The following is a 14,745-nucleotide window of genomic DNA, read 5'->3' as shown; positions in this document are numbered from 1 at the left end:
TTGGCAATAAAAAGCCAAATGGTGCTGTTACATTACCTTATATGTATGATGGCTCAAAATAATAAACCGACTGCGTGTGGGGTGACGGCAACACAATGTGAGAACTAGAAGTTAAACTCATTCAAACATTTAACCAAAACATAGGCTAGCAAAACATTCATTCTGTATTTAATACGCTAGCTGTTAGGAGGCAAGAGGCGTGGCTACAGGCTGCGTCGCGGGGACGCGCTCCTGCGTCGTGACGTCACGGGAGCGTCCGCGGCGCGCAGTGGGGAAGCCGCCTCGCCGCCTGTAAAGGAGCTGGCAGTGTCGGGGAGGGCGAGAAGCGAGGGGGCCGGGAAAAAACGGCTTCAGACGGGGGCTAGCGAGCGGAAAGAGGGCTTCACGACGGTCTGGTCACGTCGCCGAACATCCACGGGAACTCCCGAGAGTCGCGGGATCATCTTGGAGCGCCTTTCCGACGGTCCATCTTGGATCTTATTTCGCAACCGTGAGTAGTGGAAGTTAGCTGTCAGTCTGAGCCAGCGAGCGAGCGTGGATGTTGTTATGTGACGGATTGGTTTGGGTTGGGTTCGTGACATTCCGTTTTCGAATGCAATTGTTAAAATGCGAACGGCGCGTGCACTGATCGTGTGTGTGTGTGTGTGTGTGTGTGTGTGCGTGTGTGTGTGCGCGCGCGCGCTACCCTTCACGGGCAAGAACATCAGCAAGAACATAATTAAAATTTGATGGCTAGTGAGCCAAAGCACTTTCAGCTTGAGCAACCGTGTTTGGGGACACTTTGGGGTTGACTTCCAGCCTGTTAGTTAGCCTAGCATGCACATTCTCATGGTTTAACGGTCTACTAACCACAATCATAGTAGCTAGTGTAATATTGTCAGTGCACTGTTACTTTAAATCTGTGCTATCGTCTGTACTCTTCTCACTCGAAAAAAGTACTCCGATACCCCTACCTCGATACCACTTTACCAGCCTGACTTCTGGGCTTGCAAACTAGGAGCCATGTGGAAATGTTTGGATGATACTAATCAGTTAGCCACCTTGCCATTTATGCTGTGCAAAAAAGAAAAGAAAAGCGTAACTCTACTCGGGTGGCGATGGATTGCACGGCTGGCTGGCAGGCAAGCACCTGATTTCTCGCTCTTCGCCTGCCCTAGTGTTACAGGCTACATTTAACAAATGTTGTGAAAAATCCAGTTGAATATTAAAAAGTTATTGCTAAAAAAAACACTTATTTGAGTGAAACTCATGCCATGTGCAAGAAAATGTGCTAGTTAGCATCGGGAATTGCTCAATTGTATATAGCCTACATGTACTCCTATTTGAGCTGTAAAAAAAAAAAAAAGTGTATCCCAACTACATTTTCATTTGCTGACTCCCATGTCACTCACCAGGCCAAGCCCTGCCTCTTAAAGACATACACGACATACGTGTGAGAATAATGACCTCAAGTGTACAAAAATAGATCCTGCACCTCACATGCCATGCATATTTGTATTGTTTTATAACAAGACAAAGTCTACTTTCATCTAATTACATGAATCGACGGGATAATCGGATATACAATATCTTAACTCATTTGCTCCCAAAGAAGTATAAATACGTTCTATATTAAAATGCTCTCAAAGACGTATTTACAAGTTTTTTTATGCTAGAGCATACAGAAGTCTTTGATGCAGCTTCTCAACTGCACAAAACGGTTGAAGCAATGGTAATTATTACAAAAACGGCCAGCAGGTGGCAGCAGAGTATGAGAGATCAACCAGGGCCATGTTGAAAACAAACTAAGCAAATCAGTGAATAATGATGAAACTTAGCTATATTCTAATGCTAATTGCTTCAAAACCGAAACAGATAAAAGTATACTTTTTTTTTTTCTTGATGAAAGAAGGGACTCTGAACTTTGATGTCCAGTTTTATGAATTTGACAACAAAGTTCAAATTTAGCTGCCAGTTAGCAAAATTTCACCACCTTTCGGAACTTTCCAAATCTTTGCATTGCTCTGGAAACGGCGTCAACACACGGCGCGTGTCTGCGCCAAGCCAGACCCGTGCAGACACTCGTCCTCTGTGTCCAGATCATAAGACATTTGATTCTGACGCGCTCGCGTCGACGAAATCTGCTGGCCGCGCTGTTGCGCAACGCTCCGTGAGAGAGACCGCGAGAATGAGAGGAAAAGCACGCCGTGATTTCCTTCCACAGCTCCACGTCTTCGCCCCTCCCACAGGAAAACTGAGCCAGGGAACCTTCTTGCTGTAAACACTCTGCTGTCCTCTGCTTGAATGATTGAACGGGAGAAAGGCTTTTTTTTTTTTTTTTTAACCTCCATTCTCCTTAGTGGCGTTGCCAAATCGAGTGTCGGAGCTCAGTTTTCACCTCCACGCTCACCTTTCTTGCGCCGTGTTTGTTATTTATCACCAACTTTGACTGGTTTTTCCAGGAGGGGGATTTCAAGGCGTCCCGACCGCGTTCCACCTCGCCCTTCTTTAGCCCGGCAACTTCTCATCGCAAGCCTGTAGGGAAACCGCCGCTCCCGTTTTTTATGCTAATTGACGTTGACAGTTCATCTTTTCATTTGATGTCGTTTTCCTCCATCGGCCTCCATCGCAGGTTAATTTCCGGAGCGGAGTCGACGCAATCTGCCGTTTGTCAGCGTCGGCGTCTTATCCGCACCTTGTGTGAGGTTACAAGTAGTCATGCTGGTGAGGAGGAAATCTTGCGCAGACATCTCACGCTAAACGCGTTATTCGCCCCTCGCGCACGGCGTCATATTGTGTTTGGTTCCAGTCTGGCGCGATGAACGGAAAATAGCATCCGAAAAATGCGGAAAATAGCATCCGAAAAATGTTGAACTTTGTTCTTCTGATGCAAACCTTTGCAAGAATGCACATTTTAGATGTGAATGTTTTATGGATTCAATTGCACGTTTTCTACATTGTTTTCTCCTGTATGTTTTTGGCCCTCACGCAAATAGTGTTTTCTTCTTCAAGCATCTGATAAAAAGGGTTCTATTGCGCCACCTGTTGCTTTGGTGTCACTTTTTGTTTACAGTAGTAGAAAATTGGGGTGGATTGAGATTTTTGGGGTTCAAATTAGGTCTACATGTTTGAATATTGTTAAACAACAATAAAGGGCATCTCTGCTTAGAAAGGCAGAGATTTTCTATTGATGTTTTTTTTTCTAATCACATTGTTCAATTAATCGTTTCAGCTCTAGTTCATATAGAAATTTTGCATGCCACAATATTGAATGTCAACCTCTCAAAGTCAACTAACTGCTAATGCGACACCGAAGTACGTGAGTTGGCACAGCAGTGTCAAATGTTTCCTGCCACGCTTGAATGCACCACAACTAAGTGAGAAATTGCATTCTTGTCTTGATAAACTAAAGCAGATGTCACCAACATGGCGCCCACTGGCATCAGGTTGCCCCCAAGGAAAACATGAGTTAGCCCTCTTGTAAAAAATAAAAATAAAAATAAAAATGCTCATCAGTGATGGGACCTTGTGATTTGCTAGGAACATTGTAGTCTGGTAATTATTTTTTTAAAACGCAAACACTCACAGAGCTGGATAGAAATGGGACTATTTTTGTTGTGTCCATTGTTGTGCGAAATTAAACTGTTGCATATTGCTATTTATCCGTTTCCTATCTTGTTGCTAGATTCTTGTTGATAACAATTGTGAGAAGTTATTAACATGATAAGTGTCTGAACATCATTATTAATTAGCTCATTCAAACCCCAAAATGTGTTTTATTTATTTTGTCCTTCACTCCCAAAAACATATTTATACGTTTTTTTTAAATGTTTTATGCTACAGCATACAGAAGGCTTTGATGCAGCTTCTGACCTGAAGAGGTTGCTTAATGCAATGGTGGTTATTACAAAAAACACACGGCCAGCAGGTGGCAGCAGAGTATAAGAGATCCAACAGGGCCATGTTGCAACAAGCTCTTTTTGACAGCGTTTTCCGCAGAGTTGTGAATAATGATGATGTATTCTAATGCTAAACTGAAACAGATACAAATATAAATATCCTTTTTTTTTCCTGATGAATGAAGAGACTCTAATCTTTCTTTTGGTAGGTTCTCTTTCTTTTTATAGCAATAGAACAGAATATTCTCTGGGCCTTGTAAAATCAGTCCCAGTCCAGTGAAAATGGCTGCGAGTGAACGAGTTAATAATAACTTCCTGTATAATTCATTGCATTTTGAGAACACGATTTCACAAGTGTGTATCAAACCTGTAAGTCATCTCGGCAGCTCGCTCTCGATGGCTCCGAGGTCGTCAACCGGCAAGTCTTTTGTGGACGCGTCGTTATCGCCATGCGGCCTGCCCGCATCACATTTAGTGGACGGAAAGAACCTTTTTAATATGTCTGTGTGTAGGTAGACTCACTCGGTGTGTTTGTGCCGTATTGTGCCGTATTGTGCGGGGTGATTGACGGAGGAGTTTTTGCCGTATAAATAGAACGCGCTCAACACCTCGGGAATGCCGGGGGAAAGGCGGAAGGGAATGCAGAGGAAGTGGAAGCTTCGGGGGGGAGACGACACCATCCTCGCACTTGGCATTCAAACCCCGGAGACTCCTCATGGGCCAGTGTGATAATTCTAAGAGTTTATGAGGTCTGTGATCAAAAATGGCGGGTGTGGAGGAGATTTAATCAACATGAAATTATTTCAAGTTGCGGTTCTCGTGTGAATGCGGAGAAAGCAAAGCATAGCAATGACATCAGTGCGACGTCGTTGATCAAATGAAGCCCCATCGATACTAGGAAATGGCAAACTCTCGTCAGCTGTCAAAACATGTGGGGTTTAAATGAAAAAAACTAAAGTGGAGAAGTGGAGGACTGACTTTCTATTTACTGTTGAAGTGTTGAGTCACTGAGTGAAGTTGAGCAAAACCCGATGTATCCGTTTGCCTCTATTTCTGACTCTCGGCTTTCAGTCTGCAAGAATGCCGGCTGCAGGCTCCTTCGCCGCAAAGCGACTGCAGCGACTGGAAAATAGAATTTAAAGCGTGTTGTTGTTCTTGCCTACGAGACGACGTGCACTTCAGTTGAATGTCTTGCGTCTCAATTGCAAGCGCAGGAGAAAATGTGAAAGAATTTTGTGTAGTCAGTCGAGGAGTGTTTTGCAGATGTTTCACTTGGCAGCGCCGCCGCGTTGGTTTTTCACGCGATCGCCTCGCCTGCAGCAGATGTGGCTCGGGCATGGGAGCTTTTGCGCCATCTTATGATGCGTCACAAGTTTTTGCGTCTCAAAAATATGCACAGGCTGAACAATTAATCCAATTCAAATCAACATCACTATGTGGGAGAATGTCATAAACTTTTCACATCACAAAAGAAAATAAATATATATATATATATATATATATTAGGGGTGTCAAAAATAGTGCCTTAATTTTGAGTTAAGTTTCTTTTAACGTCACCATTTTTTTTAACGTGCGATTAATGACCACCTCTTACTTGGAAAGCCTGTAACGAGGGAATTCCGTTCGCAACGCAGCAGACACGTCCACGTCAAAATGTAGTAGTAATAAATGTAAAAAATTAGCATGAATGGAATAATAATGCATTAGGGGTGCTAGAAAAAATCGATTCAGCAATATATCGCGATATTACAATTCTCGAATCGATTCAATATGCGGCCGATTTGATTTTTAAACATCAATTTTTTATGGGAATATTCAACAAAACGTCTTACTTAGGGTTAGGATTTACACATTAAGCATGGAAGAATGTTATATTCGTGGAACATTAAGCCTTAATATTTTATTTCAGTGCCGTTCAAACATGAAACAGACTGCAACCTGAATTTTCAGATAAATAAATACATTTTCATACAAATCTTACTGATAAGTATTTTCAAAATTTGAGTAAAAAAATCACAATAATCAATTTATAGATTCGTATCGGGAATAATCGGCATCGAATCGAATTGTGACCTATGAATCGTGATACGAATCGAATTGCCAGGTACTGGGCAATCACATCCCTATAATGCATATATTTGTGGAGACTGGGGTCGAGTTGTATTTTACACTTTTTAAAAATGTGCAAGTTACTTCATGTTAAAGATGAGAGCTCTTAATTTGAAAAAAAAAAATGCACTGAGCTGTCACCGTTTTACAAATGTAATTATGACATCTAGTACATCTTTTTAATTTTACTTAAATCTTATGAATTATTATGACATTTCTGTATCAATGACTAAAAGATGCAGCGATATTTCTATTAGTTTAGCATTTTTTCCACTTTTATGACTTTTATAACAAGAGTGTGAAAACTTAGGAAAAAATATTTTACGGTTGTAGTCTGACTTACTGATTTATTTTTTACACCACAGTTCTTTGGTTAAATTTAGTTAAATTGATGGTTTGGACGCTTAAAAGACTCCAAGTCAAATTTAGCCAACAACTAATTAAATTACAGCAATAAGCTGTCTTTCATATTAATTTGCATTTATTATTGTGTAAGCCTTACCTATCGGACCAAAACATTGATATCAAAATAAATCTGACAATGTTTTGTGTATTGTGTTAAAAAAAAAAAAATCCCTGGGACGAGGACCTTGAAAAACTAATTACATATTGAAATGCAATCACAATATTACACAACAAGGAGGGAAAAAAATGCAGTTAAATGATTTTTTTTTTTTCAAAATGGTTGAGCCCTACTGATGACTAATGTGCTGTGAACCAGGAGGCGAAAATCACTAGCGGTCTCCAAGAGGCATTAACGTGCCAACGTGCGTCACAGTAAGCAAACAGGACATTATCTACATGTCAGCAAGCCCCCGCCCCCCCTCGCACCCGCACTTCAAACTAAACAGCTCAGTATGTGTTATTACTAATACGGCTACTGAGCCGTTCATGTTCGTGCATCTGTCAACTTGATGCCTCCCCCTCCAAACAGTTCAGCCCTTTGCGTGCTTTCACTTGATTGGTTGAGTACAGAATGCGTGTGTGTGTGTGCGTGTGCCGGCTCTCATCCAGGTGTGCGTTTGCGGTCCCGAGGGTGGAAGCGGCGCAGATGGTTTCGCCCATTTGGCTGGCTGCGAGTTTGCGCGGCGCCCGCCAAAGATCAGCACAGTCGGAAGCGCGCGCGCGCGCGCGGCTCCCACTGCTGCAGGGCTGTGGAATTTGACGGAGGGGCCAACTCATGGGGGTGCGCTCCAACATGAACCGAAGATGAAATATGTGCACGTGTCGATCACAATTCGGCGTTATTTATTGTCTTTTATTATTATTATAGCTATGCCATTATAGGAAATAACTGAAGGTAAAATTGAAAAACATGAATGAGGTGAATACAAATACTTTTACAATTAACTCATTCACTCGCAGCCATTTTCACCGAAGCAACCCCCTTCGCTCCCGGCTGTTTGACTTGATTTTGCAAGGCCCACAGAATATTCTGTTCTATTGCTATAAAAACGTGGGAGCTACCAAAAGAAAGGGTCGAGTCTCTTCTTTCATCAGGAAAAAAAGTCTATTTCTATCTGTTTCCATTTTGCCGCAATTAGCATAAGAATATAGCTAAGTTTCATCATTATTCACAAATCTGTTGAAAACAGTGGAGAAAGAGCTTTTTGCAACATGGGCCTGGTTGATCTCTTATACTCTGCTGACACCTGCTGGCCGTTTTTGTAATAACTACCATTGCTTCACCCGTTCTCTGCCGTTCAGAGGCTGCATCAAAGCCTTCTATATGCTCTAGCATGAACAAAATTATAAATGTGTCTTTGGGAGCATGGTCATGTTTAAAATAAAACATATTTATACGTTTTTGGGAGCAAATGAGTTAAAATCATACATGAGCTTTCGGCATTGCTGTTTGTACAGAAAAGCAAATGTCTATCTAACGGCTTTTGGTACTTTACTTTATTACAATACATAGTGATCTTTATTTTTTTAAACTCTATATATAAAAAAATAAAACTAATACTACAACTAATATAGACTTAACTAAAACAAAGCATTTTTGAAAAATATTGAATTAAAAAAAACAGAATTTGAAACAAACTATATTGAAAAATGCAAAACTATAAATACCATGAGACATTTTTTAAATTGTTTTAGCAGCCAATCAGATTGTGAAGCTACAGATGAGGCGAGAAAGGTGTGCTTTTAGGGTTGCGATGATTAATCGGATAACAAACAACTCTACTTTCATTCGCTGACACCCACGTCACTCACCAGGCCAAGGCACACGCACTCAAAAGTCACAGATACGACAGAACAATGTGAGGATGGCAACTTTGTTTTGAAATATTGGATTCATTGATGGAGTAATCGGTAGAATACTCGATTCAAAATATATTTTATCTGTGCAGCCCTACTTTTATTGTTTATCAGTTTAAAAAAAAAAAAGGCTTATTCAAACCCTAACTTGGTCAAATGTGCGTGTTTTGCTGACGAGCTCAACTCTCCTCCTCCTCCAGGTGACTCCGTGATTGCCGCCTTTGTGCCGTCGTCCTCGAGCGTTCTGGATTCCAGCGATCACAGGAGTGTCAGCACGGCATCACGAGGTCCAGAAGAACTCCAGTGCAAGACCACAAACAGGAACCGGTTTGTTCTGTTTGTCACTTTTGGGGGCACATTAAGCGTCCCCGTGACTAATGTTTTCATCAGGACACGAGTTGTCTCCTTGGATTATTAGTTCTTTCCTATCTGGTGCGCTCACTTCGTCTTGTATCTGGACCTGAAACCCCGCCCGGATCCCCTCATCATGTATGGAAGTTCTCGGTCCGTCTCCAAGCTGGACGCGCTGGGATCCAACGGTAACGGCTCGGCGTCAGGCAGCCCCGGCCGCTCGCCCCGTCTCCCGCGCTCCCCTCGCTTGGCTCACCGGCGAAACGGCAGCGGCGGCTCCGCCGGCGGCCTGACCGGCTCCGGGAAAACCTTATCCATGGAGAACATCCAGTCGCTCAATGCCGCTTACGCCACGGGCGGTCCCATGTATTTCACCGACGGGCCCGAAGACCCGGTCGGGCTGGGGAGCCTGGGGAGTGGGCTGAACCCCTCCCTGCCTAAAAGTACCATGACGCTGGGCAGGGCCGGGGCGAGGGTGCCCTACGGGGTCCGGACCGCCTTTGTGGGCAGCAGCCCAAATATCAACTCCGGAGGAGGGGGGGGCCCCGGGGGGGTCATGGCCAGTGACGCCATAGCCTTTGGCGGGGAGGCGCAACATCAGCCCACGCAGGCTTCCACGGTGCCACACTCCATGAGACAGGTGAGGCTTTGGGTCGGAACCAAACAGAAACATGACATCGAAATGCAAAACGTATCAATAGAATCGAAGGTCTAACCTCCCACTGCCTCTGCAACATTAGTCATCACTTTCACTTTCACTTTCTTTCTTTCTTTCTTTCTTTGCGCCAAGGAAATGCTGTGAGTTCTTGAGGGGAAACGATGCTTTGTGGTGGCAATATAGTGTACAATAATATAATTTGTATTATTATTAAAGCACAAACAATGGAAGCGGAAGAAGTAGATTACTTTGGCCGCTTGTGGGAAATAAAGGAGAGAATGTGGATATTTGAGAGGCTCTTGGTAAAGATCGCGTCGTTTATTTTGGGCAGCAGACTCTCCACGCTTTGCTTTTTAACCACATGCAAAAACACAGCGAGTTGTGTTCAGCTGCTCTGCTCGGTTTGCGAGGACCGAGGATCAAAAGACAAGATCCGAAACGTTTTGTACTGTAAAATTCCCCAGTGTTACTAACTCATTCGCTCCCAGCCATTTTGACTGAAGCAACCCCCTTCGCTCCCGGCTGTTTTACTGGATTTTGAATATTTTGTTCTATTGCTATGAAAACATGGAAGCTACCAAAAGAAAGATTAGAGTCTCTTCTTTCATCAGGAAAAAACAAATATTTCTATCTGTTTTCGTTTTGCAGCAATTAGCATTAGAATGTAGCATCATTATTCACAAAGCTGTTGAAAACACCGTCAAAAAGAGCGTTTTGTAACATGGCCCTGGTTGACCTCTTTTTGTAGTAACTACCATTTCTCTTGAGTTCAGAGGCTGCATCAAAGCCTTCTGTATGTTCTAGCTTTTAAAAAACGTATAAATACGTCTTTGGGACACTGAGCGTATTTCAACGTTTTTGGGCGCAAATGAACTCAAATGTGCAGTCAACCGTCAGCTGCGTGTGTTGTAGGTGCGGGACGGTGCCATGACGGACCTGCAGAGCCAACTGAGAGAAGTGCTGAGAGAAAATGAACTTCTGCGCAGAGACGTGAGGCCATTTGCTGACACGCATACAAAATGTCACTTTTCTCCAAATGCGTCTACAAACTCAATTGTGTGAACTTGGTCTAGATTTCTTTTTTTAGAGAGGATGCAGTCGAAAACCACAGCGCATGCGAAAGCCAAACTCTTGCTTTCTGATTGTAGCTGGATGCGAAGGAGTCCAAGTTGAGCTCGTCCATGAACTCCATCAAGACATTCTGGAGTCCGGAGCTGAAGAAGGAGCGTGCGCTGCGCAAGGACGAAGCCACCAAGATGACCGTGTGGAAGGAGCAATACCGGGTGGTGCAGGAGGAAACGCAGGTACGCAATCACCTTTGCAAAGATACAAGAAGCGGGATCCAGGCTCCTGTAAAAATTTGGGAGACGGGGGAGAATGAAGGCGAACCCTGATACGGCTCGCGCTCTCGTCTTCGGCAGGAGGTTGGAAAGAAAATTGTTGGAGAGAGACAACACAGTCGTTGTCACGCCGTGAGTCATGTTCACATCTTCGCTTGAGTAGAAAATGAACTCTGCGAGGAACAAACCCACACACTGTTCAGTTGTCTTGCAACCCTCGACTAAGAACATGCATACAAAAGTCTACACACCCCTGTCCAAATGCCAGCTTTGAACAAAAACAGTGGAGCAAATCATGTAGACAGATGCACACAGGCATATGTTCTTTATCCTCCTCGAAGAACAACATGTCTATCCGTATCTCGAGATGTCCATTGAGTTGAGGCCAAAACTTTTGAATTGTGGACATTCTATTTAAAGGGGATTTTTGTGACAATAATACACTCTAAAAACAGTAACCCAATTATGGATCAAAAAATGGACCGATCCACTTTATGGGTCAATTTGTTTTATACAAAATGACCCCATTTTTTGACCCAAGTCAAGGATCTGACCAATATTTATGAGTTTACACTAAAAGACCCATCAGGCGGAAAATGACAGGTGAGCTGTGATTGGTTGTTGTTGCAACTGTGATGTCATCTTCAGTCGACAGCAAGTGGCAAAATGGCCGCCCCCTCAGATGGGTAAAAACAGCTGGATTTTGCTTCATAACTCATATTCCACAAATGTAATATTAATGAATGAGGTCACTTATTTTATTGTCAAGAAATTTTGAAGGTTGCTTCCTCTTTAACTCACTCACTGCCATTGACGGCTATAGACGTCAAAAATGTATTCAAACTATTTCTATTAGTTTCACTTTTTTTTCCACTTTTCACAAGAGTACGAAAACCTAGAAAACTAATTATTGTACATTTAGAACAGATATCAAATTTGTGATTAATCGTCTTGACGCCCCAAAATTTTTAATAATCTTTTCTTCTTTTTTTAAGTAGGGGCATCAGGTGATTATTATTATTTTTTTGTAATTAATCACATGACTTCACTAGTTAACTCAAGATTAATCACAAATTTTATATCAGTTATAAATGTACAATACATTTTCTTCTAGGTTTTCATACTCTTGTCAACAAAAGTGGAAAAAAATGTGAAACCATTAGAAATAGTTTGAATGATTTTTTTCTTTTCTATAGCCGTCAATGGCAGTGAATGAGTTAAATATGTCATTGCTGTATGTTTTTATGAAATACAGTACTATTTTATTGTTCCTATAACGGATTGATGATCGTATTTTCATTCATTTGAGCGGAGAAAGAAGTTTTGAGATGGGCACGTCTTGAGTCGCAAGTGTCGTCATGGAAGGAGTGAAATCCTTATCTCAAGGCACGACTGTAAAAGGGAAAGGATGAGTTGTTGCTGTCAAAACACGCACACGCGCTTCTAATAGGTTGTGTGTGTGCGCTATGGGAGGGAAAACATGTTAAGACATGAAAGCGTCTTCGTCTTCTCCCGTGCGTTCATGCGATTATCCCTTTTTTCACTTCCAATCTTCCACTCGCATCCTTTTAAGCCCGAGCTTCTTTTTCATTTTCATTATCTCATCTTCAGTTCCCTCCTTTCGCCCGCCCGTCCCCCTTTTCTATTTCAGTCATCCCACCTTGAGTCAGCTTTGTCTCCTTTCCCCTCACTTTCCTCGCCGCCCGATTGCCACGTTAGAAATGAAGTGGCCCGGGTAATTTATGGCTATAGGGTTCCCGCGCCCGCAAGGCATGAAGGGTCACGCCCCCCCCCCATCCTTGTTTAGGAATGTTCACCTCAGCGCCGCCCTCGCATGCTTCCTTCCTTTTTGTCCTATCACATCCTTTCTTATCCACTGCTACAGGGATGCTGTGCAAACAAGAGCGTCTCCATGACGACCGTCTTCTGCTTTGCACAACAAGCATGCATTTGTGCAGTTTAGAACCACTTAGAAGCTTGAAAAAATGCATTGCTGTTGAGAGCTACGCTGATTATTTCATCTCGGGGTTATATTTAGGGCCCGACCCATATGCATTTTTTTGAGGCTGATGCCGATCATTTTGGGCAGAAAAAAATGCAGATTACCGATTAATCTGCCGATTATTTAAAAAAAAAAAGTATATAATGCATACAATTGGAATTTACTGGGCTAACCTGGGATTATATTTTGTGCCATGTCATGTGGAAATGTGTGTTAAGACAAAAAAAAATAATTATTGCATGACTTGAAAACTTGAAATGGCAAAATAAAACAATTAAGTATAATAAGAATAGAATACACTAAAATAACAGCAACTGAAAAAAACAGTAAGAACAGTGTTTAGAGAGAGAGAGAAACGTTATGATTGAATTCTATTCAAATAACTTGTTTTTCGCACCTTGGAAAATAATTTGTGCCTTCTGTGTAGTGTTACCTTACCTGTGTGTACGTGTTCCCATAGCATACCGAAGTCGATGCTAACTTCCTGTTAGCATTTGAATGGGATCCTCCCTTCGCTTTTAGCATTAGCGCTAGGCTAACGATGTTTTGAAACGAAGCATGTTTTGTATTTAAATATACAGTGGATGTAATTCTTTTCGTTGTGTGTTTTTAGTTTTACGCTTCACTCCAACTGGGGTGTCATTAAACATCTTTAAGGACGCTTGGGGGACGGCAGAATAACATGCGCTACTCACTTGCTAGTTGCTAATGCTTTGAAGCAAAACGGTGCATTCATGGTACTTTCACAGCGTCGGGAACTTCAGTTTTCTTCAATTTTAACGTTTTAAGGGGAAAATAATTGTTTCGGCAGATGTTCGAAGGGCAATAATCGGCCGATTAATCGATCGGGGCCCTTAGTTATATTTTGCTCTCAGCTTGACTGGGGAGAGTTTGTATTTGATTGAGATTCATTCCCCCCTTACGGCCTTTTCTCCAATCCGGGCCATGAGCTTCAACAACGAGAATGCAAGAAAAGACCCCGGTGTGACCAAACGCGTTCATCCGACCGCAAAGTGTGTGCTCCGTTCCAGTCGTTTTCTCTTTTCTCGTCACTCATGCCGCACTACCTTTCTTTTTTTTTCTTTTTTTATATATATTTTTTTATATTTTTTTCTTTTTTTCTGTTACATTGGAATGATTAGTTTCTCGTTTGATCGCTGCAGGAGAGAAAAAAAAGGGAAGCGCAGGGAAGAAAAAAGGATGTAGGAATGCCTGGAATGCTGCAAAGTTCTGGCTTCCTTCTCTTTATTTAATTCTCCTCCATTGAGTTCTCCCTGCAGGAGCCCGTCGAGCACGGCGCCCAATCGAATGGTCGCCATCATTCCTCCTCGCACCAGTCGCGAACTGAACAATAACCGCACTGTCCTCCCCATTTTTCCGGCCGGCGCTGCTGAACACGAGCGGCTGTACTGCGAGCTGTGTGATGACGTCATAGCCGGAGTGCGTGCCAACGGAAGACGAAAGCGAGATACACAGGGAGCGTGTTTGGAGGAACGAAGGGGCGTCGCCCGCGTTGATGGCGGCTTCTTTTGCTTGCTTTTTGTTTTTCGAACCATCTTTTGTGCGCCTGTGCGTGCTTGTTTTCTGCTGTCTTTTGTTTGTAAGGGCGCGCGCCTGCTGCGTTTTGTTTGCGTGTCTGTGTCACTCGGTGTTAAGTGTGGCTCAGTACAACACAATCGGGCTTCTCGTGTCGTATCCGGCGAGATGATGTCGGATTTGCGCATGAATCTCGCGTCAAATCTTGTTTCATACGTAAATCGATTTCGGACGCTGCAGCCTTCCCGTTCTGCAGTGCAGATGTTTTCCCCCCTCCATCCACGAGAGTTAAGCAGTCTCGCATACTTTAAATAAATGATGGATTAACACAGTTCGGCCTCCCTATAGGAGACAAAACATAGTGAGGAAATGTTGCCTGAACGCACCGCGGCAGAAACGATTCCGCGCGCTGACTCATTAAAGGCTCATAATCTGCTGCTCAGCACTTCATGTTATCACATTTGGCTTTGAAACGGACTATTTCTAATTTCATTCATGCAAAGCCAGTGTCGAGACGCTCCGGCCAATAGAATCCAGCAGGAGACGAACACATCACATATTCTGTGCGCCCCCCCCCCCCCCCGACCCAAAAAAAGAAGCTTTTCCCAG

The 14,745-nt window shown here is 43.0% G+C and overlaps 2 protein-coding genes across 2 annotated transcripts in view; one reads left to right on the top strand and one right to left on the bottom strand.

The window, feature by feature from the left end:
* wnk1b (WNK lysine deficient protein kinase 1b) overlaps positions 1-216 on the bottom strand; it is a 76,816-nt gene extending 76,600 nt beyond the window's left edge. The window contains exon 1 of the mRNA XM_086058959.1: positions 37-216. The gene's annotated coding sequence lies outside the window, so the exon portion shown is untranslated. The remainder of the gene's footprint in view (positions 1-36) is intronic.
* A 36-nt stretch (positions 217-252) lies between these two features.
* LOC147159139 (ELKS/Rab6-interacting/CAST family member 1-like) overlaps positions 253-14,745 on the top strand; it is an 87,728-nt gene continuing 73,235 nt past the window's right edge. The window contains exons 1-4 of the mRNA XM_086059036.1: positions 253-490; positions 8,450-9,240; positions 10,171-10,248; positions 10,407-10,562. Coding sequence (XP_085915162.1) covers positions 8,737-9,240; positions 10,171-10,248; positions 10,407-10,562 — 738 coding nt within the window. The 5' untranslated portion in view covers positions 253-490; positions 8,450-8,736. The remainder of the gene's footprint in view (positions 491-8,449; positions 9,241-10,170; positions 10,249-10,406; positions 10,563-14,745) is intronic.

The sequence above is a fragment of the Leptonotus elevatus genome, chromosome 17 (genome assembly GCF_054856555.1).
Source record: "Leptonotus elevatus isolate MCC_2025b chromosome 17, RoL_Lele_1.0, whole genome shotgun sequence".
NCBI lineage: Eukaryota > Metazoa > Chordata > Actinopteri > Syngnathiformes > Syngnathidae > Leptonotus > Leptonotus elevatus.
Note: the sequence above shows the minus strand (reverse complement) of the source record. Positions and strands in the feature narration are given on the sequence as shown.